The following is a 21,856-nucleotide window of genomic DNA, read 5'->3' as shown; positions in this document are numbered from 1 at the left end:
GAATTAGAAGAGACCCTTAGAGGTCATCTTAGTCCAATCCTCTTGTGGTTCAAATGAAGAAATGGTGACCAGGAGAGGCCTCCATTATAAATACAACATAGGTGGTAGGTCGTGTATATAAAGCAGAAGCAGGATTTCAACTGTTCAGAAAAAAAGAAATCCTCCTAAAGAAGTGTTATTGTTATTCCATAGGGTTTTCTTGGCAGAGATACTTCTCCAGTTCATTTGACTGATGAGGAAACTGAGGCAAACAGGGTTAAGTGACTTACCCAAGGACATACAGGTAATAAATGTCTGAAACTAGTTTTGAACTCAAGAAAATACGTCTTTCTAATTCCATGTAGCTAGTCTTCAATTTATAGAGGATAAAACAAAAGGCCAAGGGGATCTGATCACACAGATCATGCAGGGGGTCACACAGATAGTAAATAGATAGTAAATATGGGAGGCTAGATTTGAATTCAGGTCTTCCTGACACCTGGTGTTGTTCCTGACACCATCTATTTGCCCAAATCAGTAGACTAGCTCAAGATAAAAACAGAGTTTAATCTTCAACTATAGGAGAAAACTGAGACCAGAATTTAGATTGGGCTTCTCTCCAAGAGAGCAAAGTTCACAGAGAAGTTTTAATGCCTATCAATTGACATGATAGATACTTAATGGAGAGAAAAAATATGTGGAAGAGAATCAAGGGGAAAGGGTATCAAAGAAGATGATTTGTTTCCTCCTCAAAGTAAAATTTACTGTTCAGTAAAGAATTGGAGATTTTTTTCTATCACTATCAGAAGCCAGGTATTCTAATGATAGGGCCATTGGTCTCTTTCTATCATCTCAAGTTGTGTTGTGTCAGAAAGAATGCTCTATTTGGGGAACAGCAAAGTGGACTGAATTGGCTGGAAAACTAAGGGGGCGTCATGGGGAGTATTGTGCCTGTTTTGGGTGTATGGAAGTCACAGGAAGCCATTATAAGTCAAAATGGATTAATCCAGATAAAACACAAGCTTCCTGGCTGGAAAAAAGTATGATATTTTAATAAATCATAATGCCCTAGGATGTCATAAAATACCCAAATTTGAAAGTCAAATTATTTTCAGAAAATAAACCTCTAAGAATTTAAATTAATGGATTCTTATTCCTGTTTAGAGACCTCAGGAAGTCACCAATTATCTCAAAAGGCAGGAGAAGTACTCCTTGGTACCCTTCTAAATTTTTGTGCCTTAGAATAAAGTTATGGTTGCCATAACTTGGTTTTGACTCTGCTTTTCACTACATTAAACCTACCTCAACTAAAAATATTTTCTGGACCTACTACGTTGTCCAAAATTATTGCTCTTCCTTTTGTATTAAGGCACTTAATGTATCTGTCCAAAAAGATATGTTACATGAAAGGGTAATACACAAATCTATATAACTCATTACTGGATGCTTTAGAAGAGAAGGAGAAGGGTAGTTAGGTAGGTAGGTAATCCTTTAGGAAGGCTTTGATATGTGGGAGAAAAAGTATGATTAACTATCTATCTGTCTGTCTGTCTATCTGTCTGTCTATTATCTTCCCCATTAGAACACAAACTCCTTGAGGACAGAAACTATTTCCTTCTTGTCTTTATATCTTCAGCACTTAGGGCAGTGGCTGGAATATAGGTAATAAATGAGTGATTTTTTATTGATTGATATTGTTGGGAAAGGATAGGATAAATTCTGGGGCATGGTGCTCTAACCGAAAAGAAAAGGTACAATATTAATACATTGGAAACATGTAGGTTTATCAGGAGGAGAAATAAGAAAACAAACAGGGAGGGTAGAAAGACAAACAATAAACACAGGAGAAATTTCCTATTCACTAAATCTTTCAGGCAATTGTATAATGATGATGATCCTATACCCTCATCAGATCTCATATGGCATTATATTGTGTTCTGTTCTGGGTTCTATAAGCTGGGAAATATGTCCACAGCAGGGTAATCACTAAGGTCTTCAGTCCATGTCATATGAGGACCACTTGAAAGAAGTAGACATATATTTTTGGTTTTGCTGCAAAGCTCTAGGTCTTCTAAACTCAATGAGGTTGGAAGGAAAGGGCTAGACATGGGCTCAATCTCCTTCCTGATTAGCATAGAGGCTTTTAGCACCTTGATCTCAAACTTTAGGTCAGTTCACATTTTCTTAGGCAATCTAGGATCTTTCCCAGATCATGGGAGGCCACTATATTAATACCAACTTTAGTGTGGATAATTGACAGGCATCTCCCACTGCAACTCAGAACTTTGGAGCTCAACAGATCTGCCAACCTCAACCTCCTTAGAAACAGGGATTCCAGGTATTCTACAATATACCTTACAGAACTGGAGCATTTAGCTTGGAGGGAGAGACATGGTAACAAACTTCAAATATTTGAAGACCTATCACATTGGACAAAGGCTTAATCTTGTTCTATTTGTTCCTAAACAATAGGACTAAGAGCACTAAGTAGAAATTGCAAAGAGGCATATTTAGGTTTGATTTCATGAAATAAAACAAAACAAAACGAAAGCCTTTCATAATGAGAGTTGTTCCAGTTAATGGACTACCTAAGGAGATGATAGGTTCCCCATCCTTGGAGGTCCTTAGGCAGTTGCTGGTTTATCATTATTGAGTCTGGTATGGTGGACATTCCTTTAAAAGATATTGGATTAATTGAGTTGGACACCAAGGTCCTTTCCCACCTCCCAGATTCTTTGATTTTGTGGTCTGATATTGAGTTTCACTTAAAAAAGCTTCTTTGTTCTCTATTACTCTCATCAAGATATTTTGGATAGTTAGGTAGAAAGTTCTTATAAAACATTTATGTAAATGGGAGACATAATCATAAGTACCAGTAGTAATGTTGCATTGATTTTTTTGTTTATTTTTTGGTAATGACTTCGGTACTTTGATCAAATGGTAATGACTTTGGTAATGACTTCAAGCACTTTGGTAAGTAATCAAAACTCAATAGTTTCAAAACTGTATTTCCTCAAGCACAGGGAAAATGATGTCAATAACAATGACAAAAATTTATTCTTGTATCCTTAGAGGTATCACAAGATGGTGAGATTGCCTCAGAGTCCAGGGGAGAGACACTTTGTGTTCCTTATCATGTCATTTAAATTCTCAGTGTCTCAGGAAACTCTGCAAGACTATTATTTGCAGAGCAGATGCTGCTTTACACGAATGGAGGGAATATCCTCATAGAGAGTTCCCTGATCAAGGAAATCATCCATATTCCAAATTAATGGCTAATGTTCAAATGATACCTTGCCCACTTAGCATTGTGATATAATATAAAATTAATAAATATTTATGTTAATATAACATATAATATAAAATAATATAAATATAAAAATATATAATATTAAAAATAATTTGAACATTAGCTATTAATTAGAAAATTAAGGGAGTTTTAAGTGCCTTTGAATCTGATGGGAAATTACAGAAGCCTTTTATAAGCCTTACCTCAACTCTGTATGTACTCAGCACAGGACGAATGTTGGCAGGGACTGGATAGATCTGGGCAACATCAGGTGGGTCAGTGGGAGGAAGATCTTGTGGACCTGAGGAAGGAACCTGACAAATAAAGCAAACGCACATTAACAGTGGATAAGAAAACCAAGAAGATCCTGGAGAATGGGGATCAAGCTACTATTTCATAGTGTTGAGCATTATTTCCTTTGAACTTCATGCAAAGTGCCTTGCAAACTTCAAAGGACTACATAAATATGAAATATTAGTAGCTATCATTTGTATAGGTCCTATTACATGCCAGTGCAAAGCATTTTACAATTTTTATCTTGGTGTCAGTGATATAAAGTAAGATAAAAGACATTCCCTGCTCTCAAAAGACTCAGAGTACAAGACACAAAAAATATATGTAAGCTAATTGGAAACAATCAATAAATAGCAGGCTCTGAATAAATGTTTTGTGAATTGAATATGCCTTGATCCTCAATTCTTATGGCAGTGACTGTTAGGTTTAAATATTTTCTAGAAAATTCCTGATAAATATTTTTTGACTGACTGAATGACAAAAATAAGTCTGGAAAAGAAAACAAAAAAGAAAAAATAATGTATGCTAGAAAGAGTCTATTTGAGCCTCAAGTCAAGGAAACTGAATTTCCTGTCATTTCTGCATCCCACACAACTGGGTATTTTGGCAGAAGCAGGTGCAATTGAACTTATAACAGGAACAGTCACAGCAAAAAAGAAATCTTTTTGAGTAGGTCAGATTACAGGAATGCAAAGCTAGTTCAGAATAAGGGTCTAAATAGATAGGGCTGAATACAGGAAGTCAACAATAACAATGATTAATCTCTGACATTGTGGTGAAGAGTTAAGCAATTTAGTGTCCCAAGTATAAAATCTAGAAAGCCAATAATCAGCACTCCCTGTAGAGAGTAAAACTACTGCCCAGATGTAACCCTGCTACAGTTTCTACTTTTAACTTGAAAACAGAGACCATATGTTTCCTCTTCCTGGGGCTGGTTGATGAGTTTGACCAGCGAAATGGTCTGGCTAGGAAAATGCCCCTGCTAAATTCTGGGAAAATGCTTTGCCAGTCACCACCAAGTCGTTATTTCCAGGGCTACTCAATCCAGGAGGGATCCCAAAGCACTAAATAGATTGTACTAATTAATGCATTTGTTCCAGACCAACATACAACTACTTCTGCAATGGGATAATATTGGCATCTGGGTTTTTAGTGTACTGAAAAGACTACAGAAACTACTGCAGTGAGAATTTTAAACAAGCAAATGGATTTGGTTCAAGAGTCAGATAGGTCAAAATCACACCAGTGTAGGCCAGTGCTCAAAAGATTAGCACTACATCTCCCCTATCTAGTTCCATGGAACTTTGTGATAATCCCCAGGAGAAAATTCAGATCAATTCCTCAACCCATCTAACCTCTAACCTGGCTCAGTTCCTTCCTGATTCTAGACTACCTTTCTACTTTCCAGCAACCTTCTCATGGAGGAGACACCTTCATTCCTATAGTCTCTCCCTTCAGTTGGTGAGTGCTGAGGAAGTAGCCTCAGCTGGCTATGCTCAGCACTAGTCTGACTCAGTTCCTGATTGCCCTAGCTCTTATTCAGTTATATTTTCCCTCGCTCACTTTAGCCCATGTTTAATATATTGTCTTCCCCTAGGAGAATTGTAAAGGGCAGCTAGTTGGGATAGATGTAGGGCCTGGAGTCAGAAAGACTCATTTTTACACTTACTAGTTGTGTGACCCTGGGCAAGTCACTTAACCCTGTTTACTTCAGTTTCCTTATTTGTAAAATGAGTTGAAGAAGAAAATGATAAATCACTCTAGCATCTGTGCCAAGAAAATCCCAAATGGGATCATAAAGACAGGACTGAAAAACAAAAATTAGAATTTAAACTCTTTTTTTCCCTTTTATTTGTATATATATTCTTAGAGCTGGACACAATTACCTTTCACATAGTAAATCTTTAATAAAATTTTTATCCAATCTAATCTCATCTAATTCCCACCCCAAGACACTCACATTACATCATGTATTTTGAAATGTTATAGTCACTAATGTTTCTTATGGAAATGAGATCAGTAGGTTGAGTCATAGATAAATGGAATATGCAGATAATCTAACAATTTCTTTGTAGTCACAGAATTCTTCAAAAGAAATGCTTTTATTTCAAATTTAAAAAGGAATAATGTGGGTTAATACATAGATCATAGAATCACAACATTTTAGGGTAAAAGTTTTAGAAGAAACCCTAGCCATGCTATCCATTAACTACAACTTTCCCTCTTGAAGACCCTACAATGATGGGAAATTCAGTACCTCCTATGGTAACTTAGGAGCTCTATACTCTGGATATCTTTAATTACTAAGAAGTTTCTTTTTAAATTAGGTTATAATATACCTTAGTGAAGCTTCTATTCATTGGTTCTAATTTGGCCTTGTTGGTGATGATATGGTTTAAATTATAATGGTTTAGCCTTAGAATCAGAACATTTGGCTTCAAATCCTCCTTTTCATACCTACTGGGCAAATTAACTCAGTATCTCAGTGGCCAAGACAACCCTCTAAGACTATGAGTTAAAGAGTAACTGATCTATACTTGTGTAAGGGGTTTCCATGGGACACAAAGTCCTTTAAAGCCAAGCAAAACATTTGGAATTAAAGATCCTGAGTTCAAATTCTGACTCTCCTATTAACTTAGACAAATGATCTCTTTTCTCTCTTTTCTCCATTTCCCTCTTTATAAAATGATGGGGATGGGCTTAGGGAGTCCTAAGTTTCCAGATCTAACATTATATAGTTCTAGCTCTTCAAATGTTTGAAGACATGTCTATTTTTTTCCCTCCAGGATAAGCACAACCAGTTCCTGCATGTAATACTTATTTAACATGGGCTCACGACCTTTCGTTAACCTTTTCTCGATATTCCTCTTAAAATATGGTATGCAGAAATGACTTATCTTTGCTTCCTATCATCTAACACTGTATGTGGCACAAAATAGGCATTTAACAAAATATTTATTGAATGAACTCAGCATTAGTATCCAGGTGAGGTCTAACTAATTTAGACCTTTAAATTTTATCTCCCCTTCCCAAAGCATGTGTCTGACCTTGACAATCTCTGACTTAATAATCTCCAATGACTCTTTATTATTTCATTAGTATAGAGAATTCTCCATAAGGAAATCTTTTGTAACAGTATAAAATTAGCAAGTTCTCTGCAGAAAAGTGCATGGGGAAATGTGATTTTCTCAGAGTCTCACTGTCAATGAGTGTCAGAGGCAGACTTTAAAACCTAATCTTCCTGACCCTAAGAGACTCTGCCTACTAGGCCAAATCTGCTTCTCTGAAATAATAAATGATGCTGCATGTAGTCCAAGTCTCATTATCTCCATTTTCTATATCAGAAATAGAACTTATCTTCTCCCTAAATCCCTGCATTCCAACTCCAATTTCTTTATTTCTATTGATAGTATTACTACCCTCCTGTTCACTGTGGTTCTTGATCTCAGTCTTCCCTGACATTTATATTATCTCTCTCTCTCTCTCTCTCTCTCTCTCTCTCTCTCTCTCTCTCTCTCTCTCTCTCTCTCTCTCTCTCTCTCTCTCTCCTATCTAATCATCTTCTAAATTTAAGAAATTCTAAATCCCCAACATCTTTTGCTTTGGCCTCTTTTTTTCCTAACTCAAATACCTAATTTAATTCTAGTTCTTATCATCTATCACTAGAACTATTGCAATAGCTTCCTAATTCATCTTGGCATTTCTAGTGTCTCCCACTGATCCATCATCATTATATCTATCAAAACATAGGATGTCTCAAGAGTCTGAATGTAGTTTTAAAACTATTAAAACTTTAAAATTCAATATGTCTTTTTGGAACACCCTGTATTTTTTTTTCAAGGTATGTCTGTCCAAACAAACAAAGAAGCAAAGAAGCCTAAATGGATATCTATCATTCTACTACAAAAGTCTTTGCCTGAAATGTATGACTCTCCACAATTTGGGTCCCGCCTGACTTGCCAGACTTATTCTAAACTATTCCCCATTCATACCAGACCAACTATCATGCAATTCATGATCCAGACCAACTATCATGCATTGCATAAGTCAATCAATAAGCATTTATTAAGGCCTAACAATGTTCCAATCATGATGCTAAGAGCTCATGTTATAAATATGGAGACTTCAAGGAGCTTCCATTCTAGCACAGAGAACAACACATAAAAAAGAGTGGAAATGTGGGAGGAGGTCAAGGTGGAGGTGATGAAGTTTGAAGAATGAAAGATAAAATGTTTTTTTTTCTTAAAATAGTACATTTCAGGAGAACTTACCAATGAAACTGCCAGATAGCTAATGTCTTCAGTTTTCTTCCTCCTCATTTCTGTCTTAAAGTGAATTTTCTTCAAAGCTAAGATTTTCTTTCCTACTCAATGACTTTCTTGATTCTCATAGTTTCTCTCAGGTTACTTTATGTTCATTTGAATATGTACATGCTCTAGTTTTTTTCATCCATAAAATGAGAGACTTGGTACTTACCATTTTTGCCCACTGATTTACTGAGATAAATGAGATAATGTAGATAAAGTGCTTTATAAACTTTAAAGCACTAGATAATCTGCTGACCAGCTAGGTAGTGCAATGGATAAAGTATCAGACCTGGAGTCAGGAATATCATCTTTATAATTTAAAATCTGCCCTTAGACACTTACAAACTGTGTGACCTTGGGCAAATTACTTAATGTTCTTTGTCTCAGTTTCCTCATCTATAAAATGAGAGGGAAATGGCAAACCACTCTAGTATCTTAGTCAAGAAAAATCTCAAATGGGGTCATAAAGAGTCAGATATGACTGTACATCAACAACAACAAAATCAGTTATAATTGTGATTATATTTTCCTAACAAAATCAGTAATAATTGTGATTATCATCTGTTCCCTTCCCTCTCTTCAATAAAATGTAAAATTCTTTAGGGTAGGGAAGGCTTCATTTGTTTGTGTGTGTGTGTGTGTGTGTGTGTGTGACCTTGGGAGTTACTTTGCTCCCTGTAAAGCACACTGCCTTTGACTTTAATATCTATTTACTGAATTGTACTAGAATTGAATTGAGTATACGAATGAGAAAACAGAGGTTACATAACCCTGGTTTCCTAGTTAAGAACTAGAAATAGCACCCATGTAGGACATTTGTCTCAGAATGTCATTCTTTTCACTATAGGAGCTATGATTCCCCCTTTACTCATGCTGTACTCACACTCCCCCAAATGAAAAATGATGTTAACTTCCTCTGATCTCATACACCATTTTGTTCATAACCATCTCATAAACTTACTGTAGTTTAATTTATATTTTAGATTTTTCAATCAGTTAACATCTATTACAGATTTATAATATATCAAGGACCATGCTATGGGGGGGGATACAAAAAGAGGCAAAAGAAAGTCCCTCCCCTCAAGGAGTTTACAATCTAATAAGGGGAACCACATGCAAATAAATATATACAGTATAAACAAAATATAGAATAAATAGAAAGCCATTAAGAGGTAAGGCTTTATAATTAAGATGGTTTGAAGGAGGCTTCTAGTAAAAAGGGACTTTTATTAAAGAAAGCTAGGTGGAGCAAAGATTGAGAGTATTCCACCTTGGAGTTAGCCAAAGAAAAATACCCAGAGCCAATAGGTGTAGTATCTTATTCACTGAACAGTCAGAATGCCAGTGTCACAGGATCAAAGAGTATATGGTAGAGAGAAAGATATAAGTAGATTGGAAAATGAGGGAGGATCTAGTTTATAAAAGTTTTGAAGACCAAAAAAGAGCATGTTGTATGTGATCCTGTAGATACTAGGAAGTCATTGGAGTTTGTTGAGCAGGAGAGTGACATGGACATACCTAAGCTTTAAGATCACTTTAACAACTGAACGGTTGATAGATGAGAGTGGGGAGAGACTTGAGACAGGTAGATTCATCAGCAGGGTATTGCAGCAGGTATGAGATAATAGGGGCCTGCACCAGAGTGGTGAGAGATGATACAAGGTTAAAATCAACAGACCAAGGCAACAATATGAGATAGTGAAGAATACAGGATGATCCTAGGTTATGAGCCCAAGGGACTGGGCAGGTGATGTTGCCAACAACAATAATAGAGAAGATAGGATAGAGGATGGGTTTAAAAGAACAAAATAATAAGTTCTCTTTTGGAGCATGTTGAATTTAAGATGTCTACTGGACACCTAGGTTAAGAGGGCTGAAAAACAGTCGGAGATTCAAGAGATATTTGGGTAGGGTAGGCAGATTTGAGGATCATCACCATTGGCACTGATGAAATCACTGAGAGGAAGGGGGGAGGAGGATGGGGAGGAGGAGGGAGAGGGAGAGGGAGACCTATGATTAGAGAGAGTAAGATATAGAAGAAAATCCAGCAAAGAAGATAGAGGACTGGTCAAAGGGCCAGAAGGAAAATCAGGAGGGGGGGGGGTGTGGTCCTGAAAGCCTAGAGATGAGAAAGTGTCAAGGAGAGGGGGATCAACATTATCGAAGGTTTCAGAAAAATCAAAGAGAATGAGCATAAAGAAAAACTAAATTCAATGAAAACTAAGTTCATTAATAACTTTGGAGATAGAAGTTCTGATGGAATAACATTGGAAGTTGAATTGTAAGGAGTTAATAAAAAGAGTGAGAAGAAAGTGAAAGCACCAATTTTAAGAAGTTTGACTTCAAATGGTAGAAGAAATATGGAATGATAGATTTAGAGGGTTTTTTTTTTCAGGAGAGAGTACCATGGGCTTGTTTGTAGGCTATATTAAATGAACCAGGAGAAAGGGAGAGATTGAATGAAAATGATGGCATGGAAATGATGATTTGTCAGAGGGGACTATTTGTTGAAGTCAATTAGACTGTGACTGCCTTAGAGAACAGGGACTAGAATGTTCTTTTTTCTTTTATTTGTATACCAAATGCTTAGCATAGTACTTAGCACCTAGTAGGTGCTTAATAAATGTTTATTGACTTGGATTGAAATGGAGACATGATAGTGTAGTGGAAAGAGCATCAAATTTGAACTCAGAGGACCAGGTTTGAAACAGTAGTTCTGAATCTCACCCCTTGTTTGACCTTGGGAAATTCACGCTGGCACTTCACCTGTAAAATGAGGGGATTGGACTCGATGGTCTTTAAGAACTCTTCTATTCTAAGATTATGATTCTTTGCTCTTATTTCCCATATTAGAGTAAAAAAACTTCTCAAAAGCAAAAACTATGTCTTATGCATCTTCATATGTGTCACAGGACTGCAAATTTTAACCACCTAATAAGTGTCTTCAATTTGAGGCTATTGAAATGGAGCCTCATCCTAGCATAGAGTATGGTCCTTGTTTTATTTTGAGGAAAAGAGAAGGAAATTTCCCCATATCTTTGGATATGTCTTTAAGACATGGGGCAGCAAGGTGGCACGGTACATAAAGTGCCAGGTCTGGAGTCAGGAAGACTTGAGTTCACATCCAGCTTCAGTCATTATCTGGGTGACTCTGGGCAAGTCACTTAACCCTCTTTGCTTCAATCTGTACAGTTATAAAATGAGTTGAAGAAAGAAATGGAAAACCATTCCAGAATCTTGGCCAAGAAAATCCCAAGTGGGGTCACAAAGAGACCAACATGTCTGAAAAATTACTCAATAACAACAACATTTTCAAGAAACTTATGGAAGCAAGATGAATCTTGCTCCTTTGCTTATAAAAAGCATTGAAATGTTTGAATCATGCCATTAGACTTTAGAACATCCACAAATCAAAACAAAAGAAAATTGTTGTCTTGAGAGACATTTTTAATGAAAGGGACCATCTGAATGAAATTAATTTTCAAATGTAGGGATAGAATGATGACTTGAATTCAAATACATTATGGTTATACTGTTTTTAGAAACAGAAATGATACTATATCCAAAATTGAATCTCTTAATGCTTTAAAGAAAGTAGTTCTTAAAGAGTAATAATGTTTATGTGAAATGTTACTTAATGTATTCATGTAATGACAAGCCTCCCTAGCTTTTGGATAGTCACCTTACCCAAGGAGAAATTCTTGCATCTCATTTTCCCCTTACTGATTCTTTGATTTCTTGTTGAGTTGCATCCAGTTTCAGTTGTATGTAATTCTTCATGATCCCATTTGGGATTTTCATGACAAAGATACTAGAGTGGTTTGCAATTTCTTTTTCCAACTCGTGTTATAAATGAAGAAACTGAGGCAAACTGAGTTAAATAACTTGCCTGGGGTCACACAGTTTATAAGTATTTGAGGCCAGATTGAACTCAGGTCTTCCTGACTACAGGCCCAGTACTCTATCCATTGCCACACCTAGCTGCCCAAAGACCTGCAAAGTCAAGTGTAAAGAAATTTAACATCAAATTGTGATGTATGGGTCAGCTAGGTGGTAGAGTGGATAGAATATTGTCCATGGGGTCAGGAGAACCTGAGTTCAAATCTGGACTCAGATATTTAAAATTACCTAGCTGTGTGACCTTGGGCAAGTCACTTAACCCTATTGCCTTAAAAATAATTTTTTTAAATTGTGATGCATTATTTTGACCACAACAATTTAGGAAGACTTAATGAGATGCTGAGACCTAAGTTAGTGAAAGGGGATAGAATTCATTCTGTCAAACCATAGTTTCTTGAATCAATATAACATAGCAAGCAAAGGCTAAGAGAGGTGAGGATATAAGGCTATAAAATCATGGAAAGGTAATGGTAAGCATAGGTTCTTTCACCAAACTTCAGCATATAAGGCTTAAAGAGGGCTGAAGAGGGATCATTATTACTTTACACAATAGGTGCAGGAACTTTGTCTCAGAAGAGGTACCTGAATTAGCAGAAAGCAAATAAAACTGCCTAGGACCAGAATGGGTACCTGTGGCAGTCTGGTACTCATCCCTGAAATAAAGTCAAAGACATACTAAATGCTGATATCTGGTGTTGTCTTAAGAGAAGTATTTGATCACTTACTTGCAAAAGTTCAAAGACTGCAAGGAGGTCCCCTCCATCAAGATGGCCACAAAAAATTGGATGATAGGAAAGTCTGGGTGGTTCATACTCATGGTCCACAAGTTTCACAATGGGAGCAGCCACAGTGGAACCTAAATATTCTGGTTTCCCCTAGGGAAAACAAAACAATTTTTCCTTGTTATCAATGACATCACTTGGTGACCTTCCAATCCTATTAAAGTCCTTCTAAACATGATCCTTATTCATGATCCTTAATTTTTAGGGCCCATGGCATTTCCATTTCTATTGGTAACATTTTCCAGGGATCCCCTCTCCTTTTTCTGCTAGCTTTTCTTCCATTATCTGTCTCCACAAACCCTAGAGTCAAGAAATGGAAATTTGTTCAGTGATTGCTCATAAATATATGTGCCCAAGGAAAAGACAAAGGAGATCCAAGAACATTTTAAGCCATTGTATTCACCAAGTAGGTAGGAAGGGGTGACTAAGTGGCACAGTGGATAAAGCACCAGTCAGGGAGTCAGGAGGACCTGAGTTCAAATCTGACCTCAGACACTTAATAACTATCTGGTTGTGTGACCTTGGGCAAGTCTATAATAATAGACTGATAATCCATCTAGCTCTCTATCCACTTCACCATAGCCTTGCAAGAAAACAAAAACAAAAACTAAGTAGGTAGGAAAATCTCCTTCGAATGACAAGAAGGTGGTGGAATCCCACTTCTGACACCAAATTAGTTCTGAGACCCCAATCAAATCATCTAAATTATCAATCAGTGTCCCAGGAAACTTTCCAGAATGATAAGTTGTGGAACAATTGGCTATTTGCATTAGGTAGAGACAACTTTTTACCTGAAGGTTCCCTATAGGGGAAAAAAACACTTCCCCTTCACCCTTACTTCAATCCTAACTAACTAAAGAAGTGTCAACTACTGATAGGCATAGAGGCAAATATTCAACAGTCCCTGCCCTAAAGGAGCTTACACTCTACCAGGATATGGCATTTAGGGTGCATGATCAGGTCCCTGATTTGGTACCTGGGAGCTATGCTCACATAAATGTGTCTCCTGGATGGGGCACAGATTTTATCAAATATAAAAGATGACTACATAAGGTTCTTCTTAGACACAAAGACAAATGCACACATACACATTCTTAAAGAATCTGGATCTAGGGTTCTGCTATAAACACAGAACTAAAGAGAAGTAAAACTTGATGTTCCTCTCTCCTCTCAAAGTAGGCTCAGACCAAAGAGAGAGAATGAGGTCCTGGAGAACCAGATAACACACTGGACTCAGATCCACCATTGACAATGAAGGATAGAATGCAGACTCTTCATGCCCCCTTAGCCCATGCCCAACCCAACCCCATGGAGCCCTATCCTCAATTAGACATATTCAGTCCTTAATTTTATGGAGGGGAAAAAACTTAACTCTCTGAAGGGATTTAAATAGAATGGGAAGGAATTATCTTGATGGAAATGAATAATGTTGTGGACTATTTTTAAAAGTAATAATTATTATAGCTGATGTTTAGGTAATAATAGTATTTCTGTAGTGTTCTACAAATAACATCTCTCTTTATCCTCACAACAACAATGGGAAGTGAATACTATTGTTATTTCTATTTTATAGATGAAAAAAATTGAGGCAGACAAAAATTAAGTGATTTGCCCAGGATCTCATTAAAATCACATTTGAACTCAGGACCTTCTGATGATCTATCTAGTTCTCTATCCACTTCACCAAATAGCTATCTCAAGATAATTCTTTATAGTTTCTGCTAATGGCAAATTTAAAGCTCTTTCTACTAATCACTGTAAGATGTATCAAATAGAGGGCTGGCCTTGAAGCCAGAATGACTTGGATTCAAATTAAGTCTTTGATATATACTTGGTGGGTGATCCTGGATGAATCACTTAATATATCAGTACTCTAGGTAATTCTCTGACTTTAAGTTACAGAGAAGGCCAGGGCCAATACTGATAAGGAAAATTTCCTCATCCAGATTTTCCCTCTATCAATGAATTCACAGACCCAATCCCTATCATAAAACCATGGACTCTAAGTTAAAATGTACCTTGGAGATCATCTAGCTAAACTACCTTTATCATTAACAAGAATCCCCTCCAATAATGTCATTGGAGGTGTTCAAGTGGAGGCTAGATAACCACTTACCAAGAGTGCTTTAGAGAGGATTCCTGTCTATTCCTAGGTCAGATTTTGCCATTTATTCAGTCTCTATTTAGAAACTTCCAGAGACAATTCACATGACTTCCTGAGGCAGTCATTAAATATTCAGATCTCTCTAATTTTTAGATGTTTTTCAATTGAGTATGTATTAAACATCCATTATATGCATATGTATCTACATACCCATGAACCCAAAATTATATGTGTATACATGAATATAAATATATATATATATGTGTGTGTGCATAAAAGTAGACTATGTAAGTGTGTATGCACATACATACACACAAAGTAATTTGAAATAATTTCTGCCATAAAAAGTTTATGCAGAGGATAGCACTTGAGCTTTATTTTAAAGGAAAAGAGTACCTTTGAGATAGAGGAAAGCAAGGAGTACATTCTAGATAGGGGATATAGATCAGTGCAAACATATGGAGATAGAATTGGAGTGCTATGCATGAGAAAAAAGGGAAGGCCAGTTTGACGCTCATTGAGTATGAAATGAGGAATTGATGGTTAATGAAGCTTAGACGATTCAATGGAAAAGGATTATATGAGGCCTTAAAAGTTAGAGAGAAATGTATAGTTTATCCTGTAAGTGATTAGGAAGCCACTAGAGTTTCTTGAGTAAAAGAACCCCATGGTCAGATCTACATTTAAGGAAAATTCCTTTGGCAGCAATATGTACAATATTCTGGAGGGATTGGGACTTGAGGCAGGGAGACCAATTAGGTCACAATAATCTAGGATTTGCCCAAGGTCACACAACTGGTAAGTGCAGAGTGTCTAAAGCTGGATTTGAACTCAGGTCCTTTTGACTAAAGGGCTGGCACTCTATACACTGCATCACCTAGTTGACTTGCATTCAGGGCCACGTCTAGACATCCTGATTCATATCTAGTCACTGGACCCAAATGGCTGTAGAGAAGAGAATGAAACCAGTGACTGAACTCAACATCCCCTTATTTAAATCCAATTTATGTATATGTCATAGCATCATCTCCCTGAAGGTATGGTCTTTGAGAATGAAGGACAGACATCAGGAAGTGATGAAGGCTTCAACTAAGATGGTAGCTGTGTGATTGGGCAGAAGGGCTTAGATGGAAGAGAGCTTGGGATAGTAGAGATGGCACTGATAACTTATTGTATATATGGCATTAGGGATAAGGTTATAAACCTCAGAGATTGGAGAGGATTGAAAAGGATGGAGAGATTGTAAGAATAGTGATGTATTTTTCTTCTAATGAATTAATTGACTAATTAATGAACAAGCATTTATTGTGTAACTGCTACATTTCAGGCACTGTAATAAAAACAAAAGGGAAAGTCTCTATCATCAAGGCCTTTAATTTCCACAAGTAGGGGGTGTGGAACATATTTATAGATGAGTAAATATCAAATAAATACTCCAAATCAAGTTACAATACATTATCAATGAGTAGCTGTTCAGAAGGATGTAAAAGAGAGATGCATGACTGGAAAAGGAAATGGATCTCAATTAGTGTAATGACTGAACAAGTTTTGGTATATGATTGTGATGGAATATTATGGTGCTATAAAAAAAATGACAGGGGCGGCTAGGTGGCACAGTGAATAAAGTCAGGAGTACCTGGGTTCAAACCCAGTCTCAGACACTTAATAATTACCTAGCTGTGTGGCCTTGGGCAAGCCACTTAACCCCATTTGCCTTGCAAAAACCTAAAAAAAAATGACAAACTGAAAATATCAGAAAAGCCTGGGAAAAACTTGCATAAACTGTTGCAGAGTAAAGTGAAGAGAAAATTAGACACAATAACAGCAATTATTGTATATTGATCAACTGTGAATGACTTAGCTATTCTAAGTCAATTCCAAAGGATTCATGATGAAGAATACAATCCAGAAATGCAACTGATGGAATTGACTATAAATAAAATGATATTTTTTTATACTTTCTTTGTTGTTGATTTTTTCATTTTTTTTGGTCTGTTTATTCTTTCACATCATGAACTTAAATAGAAGTCAATTTTACACAGTCATTACTGTCTTAAGGAGGAGATGGGTATAGAGGGAGGAAGAAAATTTAGAACCCCAAATTTTACCAGAAAATTAATGTTAAAAATTGTCTTTACATGTGATTGGGAAAATTATTATTTTATAAACAAAAAGAAAAGATGTAGGGAGTGTGTCCACATATTACACTGGGAGCTACATAATATCAGTACATTTAAAAGATCATTATTGGATCCCTGTGGAAACCAGGAATATGAGTCACACAGAATGAAAAGGAGTGGATGGGTTGCAATCTATTACACTGGAGGATATACTATTAATTGATGATATCAGAGAGCCACCACAATCCCAAAATATACTGTAGCAGAAGACACAATCTAGTAACTATGGAAGTATGAAGAAATTGGACATGAGATCTGTGAAGAGATATACCCAGAAATTGAATAGCAGAAAAGCTGTCTCATGAGATAAGCATTTATATTAGTGGAAAGCTCATCATCAGAGCAGTTTCTTCCTGGTTCCCCTTTTCTGTTTGGATCCAGTTAGAGATCTCCCCTCTCCAATCTATCTTTCACAGAGCTGTCAAAGTAATATGCTAAGCAAGAAGGTTAATATGCAGCTCCCACTATTTAAAAGTTATAGCAACTTCCTATTGCCTCTAGGATAACATACAATCTTCTCTATTTCTCATTCAAATTCCTATCTAATATGACCCCAGCCTACCTTTCCAGGTCTATTATTCATTAGATCTCTTCACTCATTCTATCTTCCAGCTAACCTTTTCTGTATACAAAACGTTCCACTGGATTGTGAGTTCCAGAAGGCCCTTTTTTGGGGGTCTCCCAGGATTAGCATACTGTCTGGGACATAGTGGATACTTAATAAATGTTTATTGACAATATTCCATCTCCTTTCTCAGGATGTCTCCCATGTTTCCTTATAATGCATTCCTTTCTCACCCCTTTTCACATAGAATCCCTAATTTTCTTCCCTATTTCCTAATCTTCCAGCTGCCAGTGCTTTCCCTCAAAATTATCTTGACTTATGTTGAATCTACCATATAGATAGATAGATAGATAGATAGATAGATAGATAGATAGATAGATGTATAAACTTGTTTTACAGATGTTCAATGTGTACATTGTCTCACTGGGTGCATGAGACTGTTGACTTTTGTCTCTCATCTCCAGAACCTAGCTCATATAATAGATATATAATAAATGATGATGATGATGATGATGATTATCATATCAGGGAGATGAAGCCATGGCAAGCATATGAATTGAATTTGAGTTAAGGGAGTATGGTGCTAAGTCACCAGCCTTACTTTCTCTCCAGCTCTACTTGGGTCCAGTGGCCATATATGTTTCAGGATAACTGGAGATGACCCTGACTTGACCCTGGAAAAACAGCTAGTGACTGAGGCCAAATTTGAACTCAGATCCTCCTGACTTCAGGAGCAGGCACTCTACCTACTGTACTGCCTAGTTGCTCATTTAATAAATGCTTATTCATGATGGCTTTGGAACACATATCCTAAAATTGGAATGGTACAGGGAATGTGAGCATGATTCCTATCCTAGTCAAATAGCATTGGGTCCTACCCAAAGATGACATGCAAATTCCTGAAGCATTCCATATTTAATCAATACTTATTCATTTGATTAAGTGTGTTCCTCGGACAAGAAGATAAATATGTGACTGAAATCTTTAGCAATTCACTCTGGAAATATTTATGCCTATGAGAAACACCAAAAATGAGCTGCAGTCATTCATTTTATAAAATCTAGGTGGTTCTTTCTCACATCTTACATATATGAGTATTCAAAGCCCAGTGCCCACTGCTTAAGTGGGTAGGATTTAATCACAAATGTAGCTCCAAAAATCATCTCTTTCAATTTTTTTAATGCCAATCAGAGTTGTAAGCCTCAGGATTATAGCTTGAAAATAGTTTATTCTTAGGTCTCCACAGGAATGGGTAAAAAGTTTCTCAGCTCCCATGCAACCCATTCAAGATAACAAGGTTAAACAGACACAGTAAAATTTTTATTTCACCCTATGGAAAGAAAAGGATACAAAACAGTTTATAAACAATTAATAAAATTCTTCATCTTTAATGTATCCTACTTTTCTCCTAGGACCCCATACAATTTCTCAGACTCCTCCTGGAATGGGGACTTATTCCATGTATTTAAGACTCCCCTTGGAAGACCAATTAACTTGTTAGAGAGACAAGTCCCTGTCGTTAACATTCTGAAGAATCACACCTTTAACACAGAAGTGCACACAGGTCTCTATAATCTTTCGATACTCCCAGAATGAATGCAACCAATGATTGTTCTAGAAATAACTCTAGGACTTCCTGAGCAGAGCCAAGATGGTGGTGGAAACCTGGAGTTTTCCCAAAACAACTTTTAATGGAAGCCTCTAAACAGATCCTAAAAAACCAGAATCCACAAAAACAAACAAACAAACAAAAAAAAAACAATGAAACAGCTTTTCACTGTGATACCTTGGAGGATCTTCAGGAACAGGATTGTCTTGTGGGTAAAATGGAATTTAGTCCAGTAAAGATGGAAGAGCTGGGGAGTCAGAGAGAGGCTTTTAGCCACAGTGCAGTCAAGTTCCAGGGAAGCTATGCCAGCAGAAAAACACCCCAACTTCAGATCAGAGTATGAGATTTCAAGCCCTGGAATGCTGATATAGCCTTGAGCTACTCTAACACAGGGAGCACCCAGGAAAAACCAGAAATGCCAGAGCAGAAACACAGAGACAAGAACCCTGGCCCCCAGCAAAAATAGTTTTGAGACTATACACCCTGATGACAGGAATCAAATTCAATTGTCACAGTGAGCAAAAAAAAAAGCACTAATATTCACTATTCCAATAGGGGCAATAAAAATGTCACTTCAGAAGAATAAAGCAGTAACAAAAATGCTTATTTGTGAAGACTCAAAGGAGTTGAAGAATTAGTCTCCATTCAAAAAGATCCCTTGAAAAACCTTAAAAGAGATTTTTAAAACCACAGAAAAGAAGATGAAAGAGGAAGAAAAGATTTAAGAATCATTCAGGAAAACTATGAAAAATAGCTAAAGAAAATTATAATTTTAGAAGTAAAATTGATCAGCTGGAAAAGGAAAGCAATTTATTTAAAATAAAATTAATCAACTAGAAAAGGAATCAAAAAAGCTACCTAAGGAAAATAAAACCCTAAATACTAGAACTGGTCAAATGAAATGAATGACTCCATCAACAAAACCAAAAAGTTCAAAAAAAATAGAAGAAAATGTAAAGTACTTTTTAGGGAAAGGACCTGAAAAGGAGAGGTAACATACAAATTATTAGTCCACCTGAAAGCCACAATCAGAAAAAGGCCCTGGACAATATTTTTCAGGGAATTATCATGGAAAACTGCCCTAATATCCTAGAACATGAAAAAAATAGTCCTTGAAAGAATCCATCAATTGGGGCAGCTAGGTGGCACAATGGATAGAGCACTGGTCCAGGAGACAGGAGAACCTGAGCTCAAATCCACCTCAGACACTTACTAATTACCTAGCTGTGCGACCTTGGTCAAGTCATTTAACCCCACTGCCTTACAACCACCCCCAAAATTCCATCAATTAGACACAGAAAGAGATCTCAAAATAAAAACACCAAGGAAAAGTGTAGCCAAATTTCAGAATTCTCAGCTAAAGAATAGAAAAGTACTGTAAGCAATCAAAAAGAACCAATTTGAATACCAGGAATTCATAGTCAGGATTTATCAGCTTTAACACAATTATACCTACATTAAATTACTTAGTGCCATACCAACCAAACTACCAAAAATTATTTTGTAGAGCTAGAAAAAATAGTAACAAAATTCATTTGGACATCAAAACATCAAGGGAACTTAATTCAGGGAACTAATGAAAAAAAATGCAAAGAAGATGGCCTAGCCAAACCAAATCTAAAACTATATTATAAAGCAGCATTCATCAAAAGTCTCTAGTACTGGTTAAGAAATAGAGAAGTGAATCCCAGTGGCATAGATTAGGTATTAAAATAAACTATGACTATAGTAATATACTGTTTTATGAACCCAACACTCTAGCTTCTGGAATAAGAACTCACTATTTGACAAAACCTGCTGGGAAATGTGGATAATAGTATGGCAAAGACTAGGCACAGATAAACATCTCACAGCAAGATAAAGTTGAAATGAATATAGGATTTAGACATAAAAGGTGATACCATCAGTCAATTAAGAGAACAAGGAATAGTCTTTTAGATCTATGGAATGGGGAGAATTTATGACCAAAGAAGAGACAGACAACATAATAAATTATAGAACAGATAATTTTGACAACATTAAATTAAACAGTTCTTGTACAAATAGAATCAATGCAATCAAGATTAGAAGGAAAGATGGGAAATGATAAAGAATTTGGTTCTAAAATATATAGAGAACTGAATCAAACTTATAAGAATACAAGTCATTCTCCAACTGAGAAATGGTCAAAGGATATGAACAAGCAGTTTTCAGAAGAAGAAACTAGGACTATCTATAATCATATGAAAAAATGCTCCAGTCATTATCGATTGGGGAAATGCAAATTACAACTACTCTGTGGTATCACCTCACACTAATCATATTGGCTAAAATAACAGAAAAGGAAAATGATCAATGTTGGAGAGAATATGGGAAAAATGGGATATTAATGCAGTGTTGGTGGATCTGTGAACTGATTTAACCATTCTGGAGAGGAATTTGGAACTATGAACGAAGGGCAATATTCCCTTTGATCCAGTATTACTACTACTACTATGTCTATATTCCAAAGAGAACACAAAAAAGAGAACACATGCATAAAAATATTTATAGTAGCTCTTTTTGTAATGGCAAAGAATTAGAAATTGAGGGGATGCCCACCAATTGGGGAATGACTGAACAAACTATGGTATTCATGGAGTACTATTATTCTGTTTTTGAATTTTGAATTTTTTGAGTTTACAATTTTCCCCCCAATCTTGCTTCCCTCCCCCCACACCCCACAAAAGACAGTCTGATAGTCTTTACATTGTTTCCATGCTATACATTGTTCAAAATTGAATGTGGAGTACTATTATTCTGTAAGAAATCAGGAGCAGTCTAATTTCAGAAAAAGCATGGAAAGATTTGCATGAACTGATGCTGATT

At 36.4% G+C, this 21,856-nt stretch overlaps 1 protein-coding gene across 1 annotated transcript in view; it reads right to left on the bottom strand.

The window, feature by feature from the left end:
• The window catches only part of FER1L6 (fer-1 like family member 6), a 211,186-nt gene that overhangs the window by 78,609 nt on the left and 110,721 nt on the right, over positions 1 to 21,856 (bottom strand). The window contains 2 exon segments of the mRNA XM_074202128.1: positions 3,472 to 3,582; positions 12,495 to 12,644. Coding sequence (XP_074058229.1) covers positions 3,472 to 3,582; positions 12,495 to 12,644 — 261 coding nt within the window.

The sequence above is a fragment of the Macrotis lagotis genome, chromosome X (assembly GCF_037893015.1).
Source record: "Macrotis lagotis isolate mMagLag1 chromosome X, bilby.v1.9.chrom.fasta, whole genome shotgun sequence".
Taxonomy (NCBI): domain Eukaryota; kingdom Metazoa; phylum Chordata; class Mammalia; order Peramelemorphia; family Peramelidae; genus Macrotis; species Macrotis lagotis.
This window is presented reverse-complemented; position numbering and strand designations above follow the sequence as displayed.